The sequence below is a fragment of the Callospermophilus lateralis genome, chromosome 3, assembly GCF_048772815.1.
Source record: "Callospermophilus lateralis isolate mCalLat2 chromosome 3, mCalLat2.hap1, whole genome shotgun sequence".
Classification (NCBI taxonomy): Eukaryota; Metazoa; Chordata; class Mammalia; order Rodentia; family Sciuridae; genus Callospermophilus; species Callospermophilus lateralis.
Window position 1 is genome coordinate 44,317,231 of NC_135307.1, and position 21,043 is coordinate 44,338,273.

At 38.3% G+C, this 21,043-nt stretch overlaps 1 protein-coding gene across 3 annotated transcripts in view; it reads left to right on the plus strand.

Moving 5' to 3' along the window:
- Akap6 (A-kinase anchoring protein 6) overlaps positions 1-21,043 on the plus strand; it is a 500,764-nt gene that overhangs the window by 470,983 nt on the left and 8,738 nt on the right. For 2 of the 3 annotated variants that reach the window (XM_076850183.2, XM_076850180.2), the window contains exon 13: positions 13,976-17,393. In XM_076850183.2, coding sequence (XP_076706298.2) covers positions 13,976-17,350 — 3,375 coding nt within the window. In that variant the 3' untranslated portion in view covers positions 17,351-17,393. Of the gene's footprint in view, positions 1-13,975; positions 17,394-17,868; positions 18,020-21,043 lie in introns of those variants that run through there. The other variant, XM_076850182.2, reaches the window with a different exon arrangement.

A 21,043-nucleotide genomic window follows, 5' to 3' on the forward strand; every position in this document is an offset into this window, starting at 1 on the left:
CAAATTCCTCAATAGGACACCCATAGCACAACAGTTAATAACTAGAATCAACAAATGGGACTTACTCAAACTAAAAAGTTTTTTCTCAGCAAAAGAAACAATAAGAGAGGTAAATAGGGAGCCTACGTCCTGGGAACAAATCTTTACTCCTCACACTTCAGACAGAGCCCTAATATCCAGAATATACAAAGAACTAAAAAAATTAGACAATGAGATAATGAATAACCCAATCAACAAATGGGCCAAGGACCTGAACAGAAATTTCTCAGAGGAGGACATACAATCAATCAACAAGTATATGAAAAAATGCTCACCATCTCTAGCAGTCAGAGAAATGCAAATCAAAACCACCCTAAGATACCATCTCACTCCAGTAAGATTGGCAGCCATTAGGAAGTCAAACAGCAACAAGTGCTGGCGAGGATGTGGGGAAAAGGGTACTCTTGTACATTGCTGGTGGGACTGCAAATTGGTGCGGCCAATTTGGAAAGCAGTATGGAGATTTCTTGGAAAGCTCGGAATGGAACCACCATTTGATCCAGCTATTCCACTACTCGGTCTATTCCCTAAAGACCTAAAAAGAGCACACTATAGGGACACTGCTACATCCATGTTCATAGCAGCACAATTCACAATAGCAAGACTGTGGAACCAACCTAGATGCCCTTCAATAGACGAATGGATAAAAAAAATGTGGCATTTATACACAATGGAGTATTACTCTGCATTAAGAAATGACAAAATCATAGAATTTGGAGGGAAATGGATGGCATTAGAGCAGATTATGCTAAGTGAAGCTAGCCAATCCCTTAAAAACAAATGCCAAATGTCTTCTTTGATATAAGGAGAGTAACTAAGAACAGAGTAGGGAAGAAGAGCATGAGAAGAAGATTAACATTAAACAGGGATGAGAGGTGGGAGGGAAAGGGAGAGAGAAGGGAAATTGCATGTAAATGGAAGGAGACCCTCAGGGGTATACAAAATTACATACAAGAGGAAGTGAGGGGAAAGGAGGGAAAATATAAGGGGGAGAAATGAATTACAGTAGACGGGGTAGAGAGAGAAGAGGGGAGGGGAGGGGGGAGGGGGGATAGTAGAGGATAGGAAAGGCAGCAGAATACAACAGACTCCAGAATGGCAATATGTAAATCAATGGTTGTGCAACTGAAGTGATTCTGCAATCTGTATATGGGGTAAAAATGGGAGTTCATATCCCACTTGAATCAAAGTGTGAAATATGATATATCAAGAACTATGTAATGTTTTGAACAACCTACAATAAAAATTAATTAAAAAAAAAAAAAAAAAAAAAAAACCTTCCCCTGTCATCTCCTGAGAATATATTCTAAGACCCCCAGCACACCCCTAGTATCTTTTCCATCTTTACTAAGCAATTTATCACTCAATGAAGTTTGAGGTTTGAAAGCAAAAGTAGCACAAACTTCTTTTTACTTCTTTACAATTTCACAGAAGATTCATTCTTACTGTAAATCTCAGCCACATCACCGTCTATTTTTTTTTTTCTTTCCATGTTATATTGAAAACTTTCAGCTTTTCACTTTAAGTATTTTTTGGCTTTCCTTTGGTAAATTCAAATTGTCATCATCACTACTCTTATGCTGTGGGCCATTCTTCAGTAAAATAAGGATTACTTGAACACAGCACTGCCATACCATAGCAGTTGATCTGATAATGGGGATGTCTACTAAGTAATTAGGAGAGAAGCATATGCAAAATAGATACACTAGACAAATAGATGAATTATGTCCAAGGCAGAATGGGGCAAAGCAAAGCAAGATTTCATTGCTACTCAGGAAGGTATGTAATTCAAGTCCTATGAATTGTCTTTCTGGAATTTTTCATTTAATACTTTCAGACCACAGTTGACCTTGAGTAACTGAAACCCAGAAAGCAAAACTGCAGTTTAAGGGGAACTCCAGTGGGTACTTTGTAAAGGGCATGGATCCTGGACATGGGTGAGCTCTGTTATTTGATGTATGCTTTTCAAGCAGACCTTGGCATGTTGACAATACTCTTGTTGTACCTGAGGCTACCTGAGGATTATAACATGAATTTTATGTTCTTACAAAACAGATTGAAAGTTGAGACCTTAATTCTATCTCAAAGAAAAGCCCATGTGTTAGAAAAGTTCACTTGTTTATATGATTCCTCATCTCCTCTTTACTACCAATATTTTTTAGGTTTTAAAAACTGAAGATATGGGGGCGGGGGTTGTGGCTCAGTGGTAGAGCACTTGCCTAGCACATGTGAGGCACTGGGTTAGATTCTTGGCACCACATAAAAAGTAAATAAAATAACGGCATTGTGTCCATCTACAACTAAAAAAAAAAAAACCAAAAAAACTGTAGGTATTGCCAGGCACTGTGTTACATACCTATAATCCCAATTACCCATAAAGAACTGAGACAGGAGGATTCAAAGCCAACCTGGGGCAACTTAACGAGACCATGTCTCAAAATACAATTTTAAAAGTATTTTAAAATGTATTTTAAAAAGTATTTTAAAATGTATTTTAAAAAGTATTTTAAAATGTATTTTAAAAAGTATTTTTAAATGTATCTCAGTGGTAGTGCTTGCCTAGCATTTGCAAGGCCCTGGGTTCAGTCCCTTATATTGAGGGAAATGTAGGTTTTTATTAATGTAAAATCACTGTCATAAAGGAGCATGAAGAGTATACATTTCCCTAAGGCAGAGGTATAAAAACTACATCCAGTGGCAAAAAACTCAAATGTTATCTCAATTCCTGACAGTTAGAAAGCAAACACCAAAGAGCTAGAACAAATCTAGAAAACTGAAGCTAGATGTTACCATTAGAGGGGGAAATCATTTATGCAACTGGCATGTAGGTCTGTCATTGTCACCCAGATAGATTTACCATGTGGTGGAGAGAAGAAAATACCATTTTATTGCAGTTGGGCTTTTTACAACCTCATTGAGGTTTTTTTTTTTCTTTTGAACTTTTTTTTAAAATTTGTTTCAGTTCTACATAGTACTGTAGAGGTCAGAAAGAGAAGTTCCTTTTGTGTAAAAACTTCTTCCTAAATTTTAATAAAAAATTATTTTATATAACTAAAAATTTAGGAACTTCTTGAAATTCAGGAGGAAATTCCACAGAATAGTGACTGAGAAAAGGAAACAACAGTTTTCCTAGTTAGGCTGTTCTGAAGAAAATAAAAATTTCAGTTGTTTACATATAAAACAACAGTCAAGATAAAATAATTATTTGCCAGTGGAAGTAAATTGTTTTTCTATTAAAGCATTCAGAGTTGGGTGGAAAAATAACTTTTTCCTACAGCATGTGTTTAAGGAATATGAATAATGTGAACTGGGTACATGTTGCATGCCTGTACCGTAGTCCCAGCTACTTGGAAGATTAAGGCAAAGGGATCCCTTGAGCCTAGTGTGGGCAAAAGAGGACCATAGTGAGACCCTAACTCAAAGAAAAAAGAAAAAATATATACACATACACACACACATAGAGGCAGGCGGTGGAGGGAGAGGAAGAGAGAAAATGATTTATACAACAATTAGCTTAAGAGAAAACTTGGTCATCTGCTGTCACCTAGCTTTAATACTACCAACACCAAAGTTTCTAAGAATTATTTAGAGACTATGAAGTATCTAAATGTCATTAACTTATTGGCACTCATTATTTTTTATATGTTTATTTTATTTATTTATATGTGGTGCTGAGGATCAAACCCAGGGCCTCACATGTGCTAAGCAAGTGCTCTACAGCTGAGCCACAACCCCAGTCCACTCATTATATTACTCAATAGATAGCATTTTTTGCTGTTTCCCTACACACAACATTTCTGAGAGCAAATGTGTAGGTTTTCTCCATACTGAGCAACTCTCTACTTCCTGAATACCAGCCAGATGTCCTACCATTTAACCCAGTTCTCACATTATCTAGGTGGAGTCAGTGTCAGATCCCTCAAGGTAAAGGGCTCAGTCCTACAAGACTTCCCCCACCTCAGATGCCAATCTTACCATTGTCTGCTTCTGGCAGGACTTTTAATCCCTACCACTTCCTCCTTGGGCTCAATAATTTGCTAAAATGGCTCACAAAACTTAGGGCAATGCTTTATTTACACTTACAAATTATTATGAAAAGATACAACACAGGAATCACCAGATGGAGAAGGTGCTCAGGGTGAGAGGATTAAAGCTTTGCCTCCTCAGGTGTACCACCCTCTCAACACCTCTAGGAGTTCAGCAACCTGGAAGCTCATCAAATTTCATTCTTCAAGAATTTTTTGAAGGTTTTTCATATCCAGCCCAATCCTTCTCTCTAGAGACCCTGTAACTGGAGCTGAAAGTTCCAGCCCTCTAATCACTTGGTCTTTCTGGTGGTCAGCTCCAACCTGTGAGGCTACTTAGGGACCCTACCTAAATTACCTCATTAGCATAAACTGGGTGTAATCAAAAGTGGCTCTTTGTGAATAACAAAAGACATTCCTATCAGTAAATTCCAAGGGTTTTTAGAGCTTTGTGCTAGGAAACTTGGGTAAAGACCAAAGTCCAAATATATTTCTTATTATACCTTAGCTTCTTAATCAAAACAGTGCTTTACTAGGGCAGACCCTTCAATGAAACTGAAGTTATAGGAAAGGAAGAAAAAGTGTTTATATTTTGTGTATTCTGCTTTCTTCTGTGAAATTCCTTCCTACAGCCTGAGGATCCCTCTACTTATAGAACATAAAAGCTCTCAGCAACCTGTTTTTCTACAAACAAAATCAAATCAAGAGTATTAAACAGCATTTTTGTGGGGGGTTGATTGTTAAATAAATATAGTTGGAATGGGCTACTGTGCCTGGTGTTGAAGAAAAAGGTATTAGAATAATTGAAGAGTTTCCAATACATTCTGTGACCTTCATGGTTTCTATATTTCCATTCTCCTTCCAAGACTGGTGCTAGAGGACAAGAAAGGTGGTAAACAACCTTGGTAGGCACATGCGGCCAGTCTTAATTGCAATTTTGCCATGGGTCCTGGACTCCTTCGTGCTTCTCTTTAATACTTCTATACTCATTTCCTCATGTGCCAACATCTAGGACCAGCCATCTCTAAGGTTACAAATGATTTTTTTTTATTCAATAGTTCTTTAATTCCCACAAAATTAATAACTTTAAGTAATTCAGTGGGTTTGGTACATTCACAACATTGCACCCACTACCAGAGGAGTTCCCGAGAGGGGGACCTCAGCTCAGAACAAGTGGGATCCTTGGCATGCGGGATGGAAAAGGATTTCAGCATGAGTTAGTCAGACACACAGATTTATTGAGGAAAGCAGACACACATTCAAAGGAGAATGCAGGCTTTCTCAAGGGAGAGATGTCTTCTGGGGTGAAGTAAAAAATATACATCTAAGGGAGAATGCAGACCATCCCCAGATAGAGAGACAGCAACCCCTTAGTCTGGAGTGTTAATGATTATAGAAGGACAATAACCAGGGGCTGGACTAGAGGAGTCAGCACAGAGTTACTCCAGTTTCTTCAGCACTTGCACATTTGCCCATGTGTTACTTTTTGCTGGCAAGGGCGTGGGTCAAGGAAGCAGGTTTTGTTGCTCAGCAATGTTTGTTTTGCATGCCAACAGTTCGTGGGTGCTTCTCTTTTAAGACTCAGTCTGTCTTTTTCTGTATCTCCAAACTCCTATCTCACTACCACCTGGAAGATATTGTCAATATCCCAAAAGGAAACCACATACCTATTAAGCAGTCACTTCCCATTCCTCCTGACAGCCCCTAGCAACCACCTATCTTCATTCTGTCCCTGTGGATTTATCTTTTCTGGTTATTTTCTGAAATTAACTATTTCAGAATATTTACCAGATCTGGTTATAAATAGAATCAGGCAATACGGTTAACCCTTCATATCCATCCATAAGATCCACTTCTATAGAGTCAACCAACCATCCATAAGAAATATTTGAAAGAGCCAGGCACAGTGACATAAACCTGTAATCCCAGAGGCTTAGAGCCCCAGGGTCTTGAGTTCAAAGCCAGCCTCAGCAACTTAGCAAGGCTCTAGGAACTCAGGGAGACCCTGTCTCTAAATAAAATAAAAATGTATTTTATTTTTTCTAAATAAAATACAAAAAAGGGCTAAAAATGTGGTTCAGTGGTTGAGTGCCCCTGAGTTCAATCCCCAGTACCAAAAACAAAACAAAAATAGAAAAAAATTACATCTGTACTGAACATGGGCAGATTTTTTCCTTGTAATTATTTCCTAAATAACACAATTTAACAATGATATGTATTAGGTATTACTTAAAGTATTAGAATTTTTAAAAAGTTTTCTGGAGTATATGATCAGTTATATAAAAATATTGTAACATTTTATGTAAGAAACCACTGATTTTGGTATCTTGAAAATGTGGATATCCTGGAACAAATATTCCATGGACACTGAGGGATGACTGTGTATGATGTTGTGTCTTTCACTGAGCAAGTTTTCAAGGCTCTTAGAATTCATAACTGAGCTCTTTAAATTTTATAACTGAGATATAGCACCAGCTTAAAAGTCAGATATCCCTCAAGTGGTTTTTCCACAGAACAGTTTAACTTCAGGAGCTTTCCTCAGTTCCCTTCAACAATTCTTGAGACCCTGGGCAAGTCTTCCTTCAGTTCACTTGGTAAAAAAATTTTTGACAACCTGCTTTATCTCAGGCACTGTTTTAGGTACTAGGGTTATAAGGGAGAGAAGACAAAAACCCCTTCCCCTGTGAAGTTTATTTATGGAAAGAAAACCCCTGCTTTCCATCATTGAACTCCCTTTGTCCCTAGTCCCTACTGAGAAGAAAGGCAAATTTTACCATTAGAACAACATCTAATGGATTTTTCATTTTCAACTATTTCAGAATTATCTATGTAGTCAAGACTAGGAAATATGTCCATGTCAGTACTCATTTTAGTAAGATTTGTGAGATGACTTTGGATTTTACTTGTCTGTTTTGAGTTTCTGATCAGCTTTGTTATTGAAAAAGAGCATTCACTAGAACAGTTTGATCATTAGTGTGAGATAGACTTTCAAAGCATTTCTGAGCTGAGACAAGTTACTTTAACATTATTGTCAATCTGATAGATAGTGAGCAGTATTTGATTGCTCTAATGTGTCAGTTGTGATAGAATTTCACAGACAATAGACCTGCCTTTTTAAAAAAAGATTATTTTCAGGAAATAGAAAGTCCTTGAGCTATGGGCCTTACTGAGAGTTGGGCTAGTGCCTTTCTGGCTTGGTTATTTCTGTAGGATAAACCAATTAGGGCATGCAAGACAAAAGCAGACCCTACCCCAAGTATAGCACAGTGTGTGTAAGGGGCCTAATTGATATTTATTTTATTGAATCCCATGCATGTGGTTGTACCAAAGAGATTAGTCAACCAAACCACATGTCTTGATACAAAAACTGTTATGATTTTTACCATTCAACCATGCTATCTTCCTCTCAGTTCAACACAGGACATATAGGCTATTTCAACACAGGATAGCTGTGAGTCATTTTGCCCCTACTGTGTGCCAGGCCCACCCTATGGGATTTCATATTTCCTTATTTAAAGCTCCTAATAGTCTTTAAAATAGACACACTGTGCTGAAATTAGGCTTATATCAGTTCACTAACTTGTCCACAGTTAACATGGGGTAAGGGGACTCAGAATTCAAACCCAGGTTTGTTTTAGTTTCTACATCCAACCCCAGAGTACAGGGCATGCTAATCTTTGAGGTCCTGTCTCAGGATCCCAATTATCAACGGGGTTTGAGGGCCACTCAGCTGTCTCTATCAGTGGGGCTGTTGGTTGAATTACGCCCTCTTGTGATAAGACAGAGTTAGTAACAGCCTCCTGTTGTGGCCTTTTTCCTAACAACCCCTTTTCCTTTAAATTTTCTTCCTTTGTCTGACTAGCTCGAGAGACCTTCTCTTTTGCTTGATCTAAAATGTCTTTCTCCATGTTCTGAACCTCTAACAATTTACTTATCATCTTTTCAGTTTGTTTTAATCTACTATAAAGATAACGCAACCCAATAAGATAACACAAAACAAAACCGAAACTGAATGAAACAAAAACGGAATAAAAAATCGTTGTATCAATTTTCTCTTCCTCAGGGCCGACAAACTTCAAACCTTTAGTCAACCATTTTTTCCAGTTTGCCTGAGAAATTTCTAGGGATAGGCAGCTTGAAAGAAAAACAAAATAAATCAAAAGAAGAACACATTGTTTTTTGAAATGCTCACCCATTCTCTCGCCTTCCCTCAGGGGCGAGCAATTTCACTTACCCCCAAGCTTCAGGCGTTCCCCGTACGGGCCACCAGACGCCGCAGTCTGACTGGGCACAAATCACGAGCCACTCACAGCTTTGTAGATTCAAACAGCAATTCTTTATTCCCGATCTCATACCGGCCTTCTACAAACACGCTCTGGGGAAATCCATGTTCTCTGCCCAAATCCACACCCACTGGGCTTCTGTCTCCCAAATATATTGTCTGACCCTAAGAACTCAAGAGGAACTCAGGCAGCAGGACACGACCTATTCTAAACGGGGAACACCCTAATCTCCTATTATGCTAAACCGGGAACACCCTAAACACGGATCCGCCCTGGTCCTTGAGCAAGGTCACCTTACATGCAATGTCGCTGCAAAATGTCCTATTTCCATGAGTCCTTCCACTAAAGAAACATGGGGGTACGCTGGCAAGGAAATTGTCATACCTACTTGGCTGATGGCTCCCAGCACTGATAAACAGTGAACATTTTGCTTTTTTTCCCCTTCAGTATTTTTCTGCTAACTCTGAGTGCATTCTCCGCTCAATAAGAGGCAGAATATGACACATTCAGGATTCTTTTAAAAGCTGTCTTTCTCTTTCTGAGGACTGTTTATGATTGTTGATTGTGATTTTGATTGGTAAAATCCAATTTAGGAAACTAATTATTCATCCAATGCTCAGACACTTGGGTATAGGTTTGGGGTAGGGGCTAAAAAGAACATTGCAGAATAAAAAAAAAAAAAAAAAAAAGCAGAGTAAATACATGAATTTGGGAATTTTTCTCATTTAGATTGATTTCCCCAATCTGATCTTTATATGATTTTCTCCATTGTGCTCTCAAATCTCCATGTATTCTGCTTTTCACCATAGAGTAAGCAAGTATATCTTTATTAGTTATAATTTTGCTTTTTTTTCATATTCCTCTTTTCTACAGATAAATACCCCCTACCAAGTTTTCATGTAGTACTGCTCATTAAACTCCTGTGTTATGTCTTAGATAAGAGGTGTTCCCCCAAAAGATTGTGCATAAGACAATGCAAGAAAGTTGAGAGGTAAAATGATTGGATTATGGCAACTTTGACCTAATCAGTATGTTGATCCATTGATGTGAATTAACGGGATGGTGTTAATTCTTTCAACAGTGGGGAGGGCTGGAGGCCTTGGGTCCCTGGGGTGTGCCTTTGGGGGTTATGATTTGTCCCTGGTGAGTGGAGTTCTTTGCTTTCTGATGATTATGTCCTCTGCTGCTTCCCTCTGCCAATGGTCATGATGTTCTGCCTCATTTTTAGCCTAGAGCAAGGAGTCAGCCATCTATGGATTGGGACCTCTGATACTGTGAGACCCAGATAAACTTTCCTTCATCTTTGTTGTTTTTGTCAGGTCTTTTGGTCACAGTAGTGAAAAAGCTGAACAAAATATCCTGAATCCGGAATAAATGGGACGATACAAATCACAAGACCTCCTAAAGATTTTGCCTACTCCCAGTACCAGAAGTTTTACTAAAATATTCAGTTCAGCCTAATCTTCTTGAGATTTTTTTTAGGAAAAATCTTTCAAGAGGTACTACTTTTTAAAGGAAATCCAAGACATCCAGAGGTTGATGTATCAGATCTGTTGGTTGTTGTTTTATAGAATGTCAGGTTTCTTCAGTCCCACTCTGTAGGTTATGTGTTTCTTATTTCTTATAAACATCAACCCTTAAACCTAAAATTTTAAGAAAATCTTGAAAACGCAATCCTTGAATATATAACTCAATTAAAGCCATAAAGCTATAGAGGATGCCAATTCAGATGTATATCACTTACTTCAATTGTAATCTTGGTTCTATCATCATCATCATCATTGTTATCATTTCTCTAGCTACTTTTAGTTCCTTTCTTGATATACATTGTATTTCTATAAATAACCTGCTTTCAAGAATAAAAATAATAAATAGCACCAATTAATTTTATTTATTTCTTGAACATATCTGCAGAATTTGTGTGTGTGTGTGTGTGTGATTATTTATATAATACCCTGGTTTTAAACAAAAAAAGATTCTTGCATGAATTAATTTAGAGTTTATAATTTATTATTCATGATATTATTAATAATATTAATGATTATTATTACCAATAATTCCTCTATTATTTTTCTCAATAGAGTATAGAACTCTAAAAATAGAGTTCTATACTATCATTTCAAAGTTACCATAAGTAGTATATGTATTGCTCAATTTGAGTTGCACAATTAATTCCAGTGGAATTTCATTTACTAATCACCTTCTTTTGACTTCATTCAGATATTCAGATTTTTAATCCAACTCCATTTGGACTCATCACTTTATCACAGACAGTATCATTAGTACCTTTTAAAAAAAGTACCAAGCAAGAGCTAGGCATGGGGACTCATGCTCCTTCTACCAGACTCATACCTCTTTACCAGGTTCTTGGGAAGCTGAGGCAGGAGGATTGCAAGTTTGAGGCCAGCCTCAGCAACTTAGCAAGACCATGTCTAAAACTAAAAATAAAATAAGACTGTAGCTCAGTGATAAGTGCCTCTGGGATAAATCCCTAGTAAAGAAGAAGAAGAAGAAGGAGAAGGAGAAGGAGGAAGGAGGAAGGAGGAAGGAGGAAGAAAGAAGGAAGGAGGAAGAAAGAAGGAAGGAGGAAGAAAGAAGGAAGGAGGAAGAGGAGGAGGAAGAGGAGGAAGAAGAGGAAGAGGAGGGGGAGGGGGAGGAGGAGGAGGAGGAGGAGGAAGAGGAAGGAAGGAAGGAAGTTCTAAGCATTTTGTCTAGGGAAACAACAATGAAACAGATGCTTACTTAGTTTGAGCATTATTGTCTGTATTGGGCTATCATCAAAGACAGCATTTGACCAAATAATTTCCCATCCTCCCATCAGTTACATCTCTGTATATGCATTTGTTTTTCTAAAGGCAACTTTCTTAGCTATATAAATATCCCAGTGTCCTTCCTCTTGGAAATTTTTCCCACTTTCTTACCCCAGGGCTATGTTTTATGGTTTAAATTAAATCCTGAGGAAATGGAGATTTTACTAAAAATGATGACAGAATTTAATAAAAAACAAGAAGGGAGTGAGAGAGAGCAGAGTAAGTAGCACTTCTTTAATATGGAAAAAATTCAAAGTCTAATATGACTCATTTCCTAATGGATCCTGTCACATATTCCCTGGAATTGACTTACCAAAAAATGTTAGAAATCACAAGAAATTAAGAGGTTTATAGGACAAGAGAGTTAAGGGGAAAAATTACATTATATGCAAATTTTCCACTCCAGCTATTTTATTGAGCAAAAGATTTGTTCCTTCAGGTGCTGTGTTTTGTACTTTCTTAGGCTTGAATTTCCAAAGCCATAAAGGCAGCATTTGAACGTGACTGTGTCATGGAACACCAGTCTGAGTTGCAGGCAACACTTAGGTTCTACTCCCAACACATCCGGGTGGCACGATCCCTGTATATCTACATGAGCCCTAAGATATGGGACCCTCATGAAAATCTTTGCTGCTAAACTTTAAAGTCAACTGAGAGTTACAAAGAGAGCTCCTTTGAAAGACTAGTTCAATTATTTATTAGCTCTATCAGAGTACAGTGTCAGCTAAGGTATTTGAAATTAATATACTATTTGATTAGACTGATTGATTGTTCCTACAACTGAAGATTTTAACATTCATTAGCCATGCAAACTGGTCATTAGTACTTCCCTTTATCATCAAGCAAAGAATAAACAGGAATTCTAATAAAAATTCATCACAGTGAATGTACTCCACATGTAAGTGACTATGATGACTGCCAGTGTACTAGATTAACTGTTGTAACACTAGCAGCAGGAAACATTTCTGTTCGAAAATTTTAAAATATCCCTTAATTAATGTTTACTTTGTAACTGGACTCCTTTAAACTTAAGCGTGCTATACAGACAATCTCCTACATATCCAGTATAATAAAGTGCTAATAGGTATTTATACTTAATGTGTTTGTGTGGTATCCTCCAACAGTTTCAGGAAGGGTTAAGGGCTTAGGAAAATTCTGCTAATGTGCTGCAGGTGAAGCTTTCTTCCCACTAACTGAGGAATAAAAGCATCATGGCCTATTTTTTAATCAGTTAAAATAATTCTGACTGGTAATGCAAAAATGCTGGTCTGTTACAGGCATGACACCTCTCTCTAATATGCATGAATTCTTTGTGGTTTTAATAGCAAATTGGAAGGAATGGTAAGAAGCAGAGAATGAGAAGGCAGGGAGAACCCTTTATGACTTGACTCAAGGCCAGTCTAGAGCAATTGTGCATTCTCCATTTATTAAGAATTTTAGCTACCTAATGTTGACTGACTCCACAATCGTTAGCTCACCTAACACTCATTTAAAAGATAGATGATCCTATGTCCATTTTACAGGTAATGAGATGTGCTCATAAAGGTTAAGTAACTTGCCCAAAATCACACTGCTGGTAAGCAGCAAAATTAGCCCTTCAACTAGTCTGCTAGTTCTAGAGCCAAGCTCATTTGCCTGGCTACCCAGCATGAGCAGAGACTAAAGTGCTAAGTTCATTTTGTATTTTGTTCTGTGGGTGAGCCTATCAGGGCGTGTAGTACACATCTATCACCCTTCTTGGCTCTAGCATATCCAGAAAGCTGGATAGCAAGTAAAGATGGTGAAGGAATCTGATCAAGATCCAGGAGCCTGTCCAGCTACTGTATCCCAGAATGCATCAAGTTCTACCTAAGAAGGGGCAAAACCAAGAAGTTCAAGGGAAGATCAAAATTTATCCCAAATGGGGAGACAGAGAACAGTGTAAGGAGATCTGGGCTTCTGCATCCTTGGGAGTCAAGAAAGTTGTCAGAGGGTTATTATTCTGGGGCTGAAAATGTGCAGGAAGGGGAAAGTCTTGCCTATAAGAAAAAGAGGTCAGGACTGACTATAGTGAGATCAGAACGAGGACAGAAGTGGAATCTCCGCCATAAAGACAGACTGAAGAAAGAGGGACTGAGAAAACTGTGATCAAGGAACTTCCCTAGAACACTTAGGGTTCATGGAAAGGTGTGAGGAAACCAGTTATTGTTGTTCACCTTGGGTCTGATTGGGAGCAGTGCCAAGTTCTAAAGAGGCATATAGCCCTGAAAGGGAAGGAAGGGAAAAGGATGGACAGTCAAAAGCCTCTGGTCCATAAATGGACCTCTATGGTGGCTATAACTAGCTCTGTAGGCAAAAAACCACTTCAAGTAGAGAACCCAGAAATAGAGATAAAGGCAATTTGCCATGTGTGACTGCAGGTATCCCACTATGGGCTTGGAAACTAAAATAATATGAGGGTGAATGTACCTGAACAGATATCATAGACTGTGCTCTTTTTACTTTTATCTACCTGACAGTTTTATCTTCACTTAATCCAAGATTTAAAATGTAGAAGAATCAATAGGAAATGATTAATTCCATAAATTACAATTTGAGTCTAATAATCTTAACATTTTAATCTATGTTATTGCCTTCAGTGACAAATTACTATTGATAGAAAAACCTATTTCAGTAATTTGGGGATGTTATTCCAGAGAGAAGCAGAGATGATAGTTTTGCTATCTTTCAAATCCATGCTTCAGGCAGTTTTTTGACTCTTCCAAGAGATTTCAAATGGGTAAAATCTTCCTATTTATATTCCCTAATTCTTCTTTTTTCTCCCTCTCTTCCTACACAGGAGACTTTGAATGTGATTGATCCTGGCTTGATGGACCTAAACGGAATGAGTGAAGATGCTTTGGAATGGGATGAAACAGATATAAGCAACAAGTTAATTAGTTTAAATGAAGAATCAAATGACCTTGATCAAGAACCCCAATCTGTCATGCCTTCATCGAAGCTTGAAGAGACAAGTAGTGAGGACCCTGGTTATGAGGAAGAAGCAGGAGACCATGGGGGATCTCAGTATGCCTCAAATATCACTGCACCCCCTAGCCCACACATTTACCAAGTGTATAGCCTCCATAATGTTGAACTCTATGATGACAGCCACATACCATTTCTAAAAAACAATCCAAAGTTTACTGGCATGACACAGCCTAGTATTTTAACTAAGAGTCTCAGTAAAGACTCTTCATTTTCATCTACCAAATCTTTGCCAGATCTTTTAGGTAGTTCCAACTTGATGAAGCCCTGCCCATGCCACAGTGGAGACATGAGCCAGAATTCTGGCAGTGAGAGTGGAATCGTCAGTGAAGGAGACACTGAAGTGACTACCAACTCTGAAATGTACTTGCTCAATGTGGGAGATGGGTCCCCAAGTAACCCTGAAACCGAACATCTGGACACACAAGTGGGAGAGGCAGTTAACATGTTAAAGCAAAAATTTAAAGATGAGGAGGAATGCAATAAGCTCCCAAATAGCTCTCACTCATCCGTTTCACCAGTGAGTTGTGTAAATGGAAAAGTTGGAGACTTAAACAGTGTTACCAAACATACCCCTGATTGTTTGGGAGAAGAATTACAAGGAAAACATGATGTGTTTACATTTTATGATTACTCGTACCTCCAAGGCTCAAAACTCAAATTACCAATGATAATGAAACAGTCACAAAGTGAAAAGGCACATGTGGAGGATCCCCTTCTTCGTGGTTTTTATTTTGATAAAAAATCCTGCAAATCTAAACATCAAGCTTCAGAGTTGCAACCAGATGCAACTCCCCATGAAAGGATTTTGGCAAGTGCACCCCATGAAATGGATCGCAATTCATATAAAAGTGGTGATATAGAGAAGACATTTACTGGCATTCCGAATGCCAAACAGCTCTCCCTTTTATCTCGTAGTTCATCTATTGAGTCCCTTTCTCCAGGGGGTGATTTATTTGGATTGGGCATCTTTAAAAATGGTAGTGACAGCCTCCAGAGAAGTACTTCTTTAGAAAGTTGGTTGACATCCTATAAAAGCAATGAAGATCTTTTTAGCTGTCACAGCTCTGGGGACCTAAGTGTGAGCAGTGGCTCAGTTGGTGAACTAAGTAAAAGGACATTAGATCTCCTGAATCGTTTGGAGAATATTCAGAGTCCCTCAGAGCAAAAGATAAAACGAAGCGTTTCTGATATCACTCTCCAGAGCAGTTCCCAAAAGATGTCCTTTGCTGGCCAGATGTCATTAGACATAGCATCTTCTATCAATGAAGACTCAGCGGCATCTCTTACAGAACTTAGTAGCAGTGATGAAGTCTCTCTTTGCTCAGAGGATATTGTGTTACACAAGAACAAGATCCCGGAATCAAATGCATCCTTCAGGAAGCGCCTGAATCATTCTGTGGCTGATGAAAGCGATGTGAATGTCAGCATGATCGTTAATGTTTCTTGTACCTCTGCTTGCACTGATGATGAAGATGACAGTGATCTCCTCTCCAGCTCTACACTCACCTTGACTGAAGAAGAACTGTGCATCAAAGATGAAGATGATGACTCCAGTATTGCCACAGATGATGAAATTTATGAAGAATGCAACCTGATGTCAGGGCTGGATTATATAAAGAATGAATTGCAGACCTGGATTAGGCCAAAATTTTCCTTGACAAAAGATAAGAAACGGTGCAATCTCAGTGATGATATAAAGGGCAATAAAGATGTAAGCAGGGGTGAAACGACCAATCCCTCTGATACCCTAAACATTGAGGCCCTTCTAAATGGCTCCATAAAATGTCTCCCTGAAAATAATGGAAATGCTAAGAATTCATCTCATACACATGAGTTAGGGACAAAGGGTGAAAATAAGAAAAATATTTTCAAAGTTAGTAAAGATCCGTATGTGGCTGACATGGAAAATGGCAATATTGAAAGTACTCCAGAAAGGCAAAAGGATGAAGTGAATGGAATTTCAAAGGAACCAGAAAATCTTGGTTCAGATGGGAAAAAGTCTTCAGAAAGTGAGCACTGTAAGTGTAAAGCATTTTTGGATGGTTCAGAGGATTCAGATATTGGTAGAAAGGAATTTGTTCCCCTAAACGGCAGACACCCTCCAAAGAAATGTCCAAATCGCCACCATTTTGAAAATCAAGCTGCTGATTGCATTCCCCTTGAGAAGTCTTGCCCAGAACTGGCTTCAGAAACCAGAGTTAACGACAGACAAGACTGTGATGTACTGGAATCTTCATCTAATGATGCACCAAGTGAGGCTGGAAAATCTGCTAGTTGTTGCCTAGCACTTGAACAAAATGAAACAGAGGAAAATGCCTCTATCAGCGACAACACTTCCTGTTGCCACTGTGAGCCAGATGTTTTCCATCAAAAAGATGCTGAAGATTGTTCAGTACATGACTTTGTTAAGGAAATCATTGACATGGCTTCAACTGCCCTAAAAAGTAAATCTCAACCTGAAAATGAGGAGGCTGCTCCCACTTCATTAACTCAAATCAAGGAGAAGGTATTAGAACATTCTCACCGGCCCATCCAGCTGAGAAAAGGGGACTTTTATTCCTACTTGTCTCTTTCATCTCATGACAGTGATTGTGGGGAGGTCACCAATTACGTAGAAGAGAAGAGCAACACTCCATTGCCACTAGATGCTATCGACTCTGGCTTAGATGACAAAGAGGACATCGAATGCTTCTTTGAGGCCTGTGTTGAGGATGACCCTGAAGGAGAGGAGCCCTATTTCTCTAGTCCTTCTCCGAATGAATCTGCAGTTCCCAGTGAAGCTGCAGTGCCAATACAAACAACAGCAAGCTGTTCTGACTTCAGTGATGTTTCTCCCTCCGTGGCTGATGCAGACACAGTGGCTTTTTCAAGTCTTCCCCTGCAGAAAGGAGCCGACTCTGGAAAGGAAGTATGTGATTTTCCCCAAACATCCACTGGCTATGCAGGAAGCTCAGCGATTAGTCCTTCAAGGCTAGGCAGTGAAAAGGAGAGTTCAGGAAAGCCATGTGAGTCCGGAATGCCAGAACGTGATGCTGCTTCAGCCAAATCTAAAGTTCAAGACTTGTCCTTGAAGGTGAATCGGCCCAAAGACAAGACTGCATTGCATCCCAGCCCCAAGGCTCTGACCTGCAGAGAAAATCTTCTAAACTTTCATGAAGAACGACATACAAATATGCATAGATAGAATGTAGTGCCCTCCCCGAGCATGAAAATCATCTCATAGAAAGGTATGTATCAGTCTTCATTCCATTTATATGTTTAAAATATGAGTGGGCAACAACAAATCATAACAGAAGAAAAGGCTAGTCAGAATGACCAATCATGGCAGATATTTATCTGAATGAGGCAGTTAGGGAGAAGGAAATAATTCCAACAATGAAAGTAACTGAAGAAAAAGGGGGAGAATAGTGAAGATTTGACATTTTTAGTGACATTATCTTTATTCCATCTTTCTGGCAAGAAAAATACAAAATTTGAGGAAGTAGCTGAACAGTTTAGGACCTCAAAAAAAGTTATCCAAATTGCAGTTATACCCCATCATCAAAATGTACCACTCCCGACTTGGACTCCCTATTCATAGCGGCCTCTTCCCTCCAGTACCTGAACTTAGGCAGTGAGCAGGCTAAGGGCTGAAGCTCCTACCTGGGGCCTCCCTCTTATGCTTCCCTCTAATGGAGCTATCGTCACATTTGCTTCCCCCAGTGGAAGGCTGTGCTGTCACAGCTTCTAATCATGGCCGTGTCTGCGAATTCAAACAGGAGGGGACGTCGATGTTAAAGAAGAGGCTCTTATTTATCCACACACAGATTGAGAATAGGCACAGAAAGCAAATGCAGAAAGAATACATGACAAGTTAATGGCGTCTTGATAAAAACAGAATTTTTGAATTTTGCCTGAAGGTGACAGGCTGATTTCCATCAATTTTTTTAAGAAAGTCATTCCACTCTTCATATTTAATAAGACAGCTATTGATTGATAATTCTGAGATGATGATATATCTCTAAAAGTGACACAAAGATTCTGTTATTTCCCATTTCGAAGCCCCAATGATGAATATGCTTTCTCAATCAAGTTTAAAGAAGAAAATTTTCAAATGTGAGAGTCATATTTCACCGAAGTATGAGGTGCCTAATGCCATCTCCACCCCCTACTCCAGAAGCCTAATGCTGTAACCTAAACTCGTGCTATAGGAAATGAATTACAGAAGCAATCTACCCTAATTTGTTAACTTATTCAAATAACAGTTATTATACTTAACTATGCTAAAGATTATCTTTTTTGTGGCAGATTGTTTATTTTTTGATGAGCCTAATTACTGATTTTCTAAAAGTAATTTACATTTATTACAAATACATCTTTTAAAATGTGACAGATAAATGTTGTTCCCATAATGTATTATGAAAAAAGTTACTATTTAAAAACACATTATTTAATTTGAAAGATGAATGGCAAACATCATTATTTTTTTTTCCTGCAACACCTGTGCCCTAAGCTCATTAAAATGTGTGATTCTGTGTAGAGCTGCTAGAAATGGGGAGAGAGGGGGGAATCTATACCATATATATACCCTAAAAATAAACTCAATATGCAAAACTGAAGAAAAGCATCCTACTTACTAATGTAGCTCAACTAATTTTCTGTATTTCAGACTCTATTTACAATTGGCTGCAAGCGAGAACAAAAATAGGGGAGAGAAATGTATTTTCTGCAAGTCGTGTCCACCCTATAATCACATTCTCTATCCGTATGCAGTAAAACTGACCATTAAGGGAGAGTAACTGCAATTCTATAAACAGCTTCAAAACAAGTTCTATTAAAACCAATTGTACTGTGGGTTCTGCCAACCTTGCAGAAGGGTTGGTAGAGCCTGGCTGATTTTGTTTGCTAAATGGGGATAAAGGCTTGAAAGCAACACCACTCTGAGCATGACATCATGTGACTGTGACCCTTGAGTCACCAGTCATGCTGAGATCCGGAGCAGGAGAAACTCTGGCACTGGAGAAGCCTCTGGGACACTCTCTCCCTTTTCAATCCTCTGGGAGTTTCTTCTCTGCCTTACATAGACATAGAATTGAAATGAAATGTAAATGATGAGCTGCTCCATCTTTAGGCTTGAGGAAAGTGAATGTGCTGATGGATCTGTATAGTCCTCACATTTAAGAAGCAGGAACAGATATCTGCCAGTCTGCCTGCATGCCAGTCAGCAATATTTTGTTGAGCCCCCACAATGGCCCTATCTTGGACACAAGCAGAAGCAGCCAAATTTTACTTCTGCAGAACTTACATCGCCCCCAAGTGACTTGTTATCAGCCTAGAGCAATTTGGTCCTATTCAGGTGGTGCTATTTTTAGTTCATGTGGACAAAACATCTGGAGGCCCGAATTTTTCCCATCATTAGCATTAGGTACTTGGATGTCAATATTCATATATTGTTAAAGTGCTGTCAACCAGGACACATTATTTAGTCTGAAAATATTGACCAGCTTTCAGAATTTAATGTGAGGAATACAAAATGAAGATATTTGAGAAATATGAGGTTTCATGACTATAGGAGTTTATTTATTGTTTTTTTCTGTAAGATTCAAAAAAGCAAGAGAAAAAACTCTGCTTTTTAAAGCCATTTGAAAATTATCACTTTGGGTACTCTTTCTTTCTAGACTCTAAAATTACCTAAATTCAATTTGCTGGGTTTTTCTCCCCAGGTATAAATTTTGATTTAAAGTAAAAAAATAAATTCTGATGAAATGATCAGAAATAAATGATTATAATTCCATCCAGAAGAGATATAACTTAGAATACAGTCTGTAACAGAAACAAATTTTTTTTTCCAAAAATCTTTGAAAAGGTTTTTATTTACTGTGTTCTAATTAAAAACCCACTGAAACTGTTTGAGAAGCTTTAACGTGATCTAACAGTGTGCATTTGCACTGATTTCCAGGCACACTGCTGTGCTTTTCACTATTTTCATTTATGTGTCATGTTTCTATAAAAATAGAGAGGTCAGTTACAGCAAATCACATCAAAGGCAAGGTAACTGGATAGATCCAGCTCTTTCTGCCTAATTTGGAGGAAAGCACATAATGTATGTCTAGAGTGCCTCCTAGGACCTGCCTAAGAGATGTACTTTGCACTAATCTTTTTGCTGTATTCTGACAGTTATTTCTTCATAATCCTCATCATAAGCCTCTGATCTTTGATGAATGGTTTAACCCTAAACTTCAGGCTGGATAAATCCTGTGGTATAAAAATTTAACTCATCGCATGCAGCCAGTATGTACTTATTTTTCTTTTTGGTTTGTTCTGGTGGTTTAGGGATATTGTGTATGTACATTTGTGTATGCCTGTGTGTTTTTGTGCACGCATATGTTTTGAAGATGGGGCAGGGAGCTGTATTTACTTACAATACGTATATTCCTTTAGCACTTTTAGTTTTATTGTCTTTTCTACTTTATTGGTCTGTAAATGTGATAGTTGGTAGCTTATAGATTTTAGGAAATTATTTGTGGTTATGCATACTCAGCTTATATATACAGTTAAAAATGTTGTTGCTCAGTTTTTAAAAACTGAGAAAGCTGTAAGAGCAAACATTCCTAATGTACACAGCACAGATTCTCATTCTTTTAATTGGGTTGACGCTAAGTGTTTGATATTTCCCAAAGCTGGTCAAGCAGTTTAAGAAACTGTCTTTGGGGATTGTGTATTACTTTTTCACTAGACAATATAGGTATAATCTTATCAGATTTACCTTTAAAATCGCTTTAATAAATCAAGGTTCTGCTGGATATGATTTTCAATTACCCAGAACTTCTGAATAACTAGCCCTGCCATGGTAAATGACAAAGATTTTATTTGACATAGCCTTTCTCTCCCTCCCTCC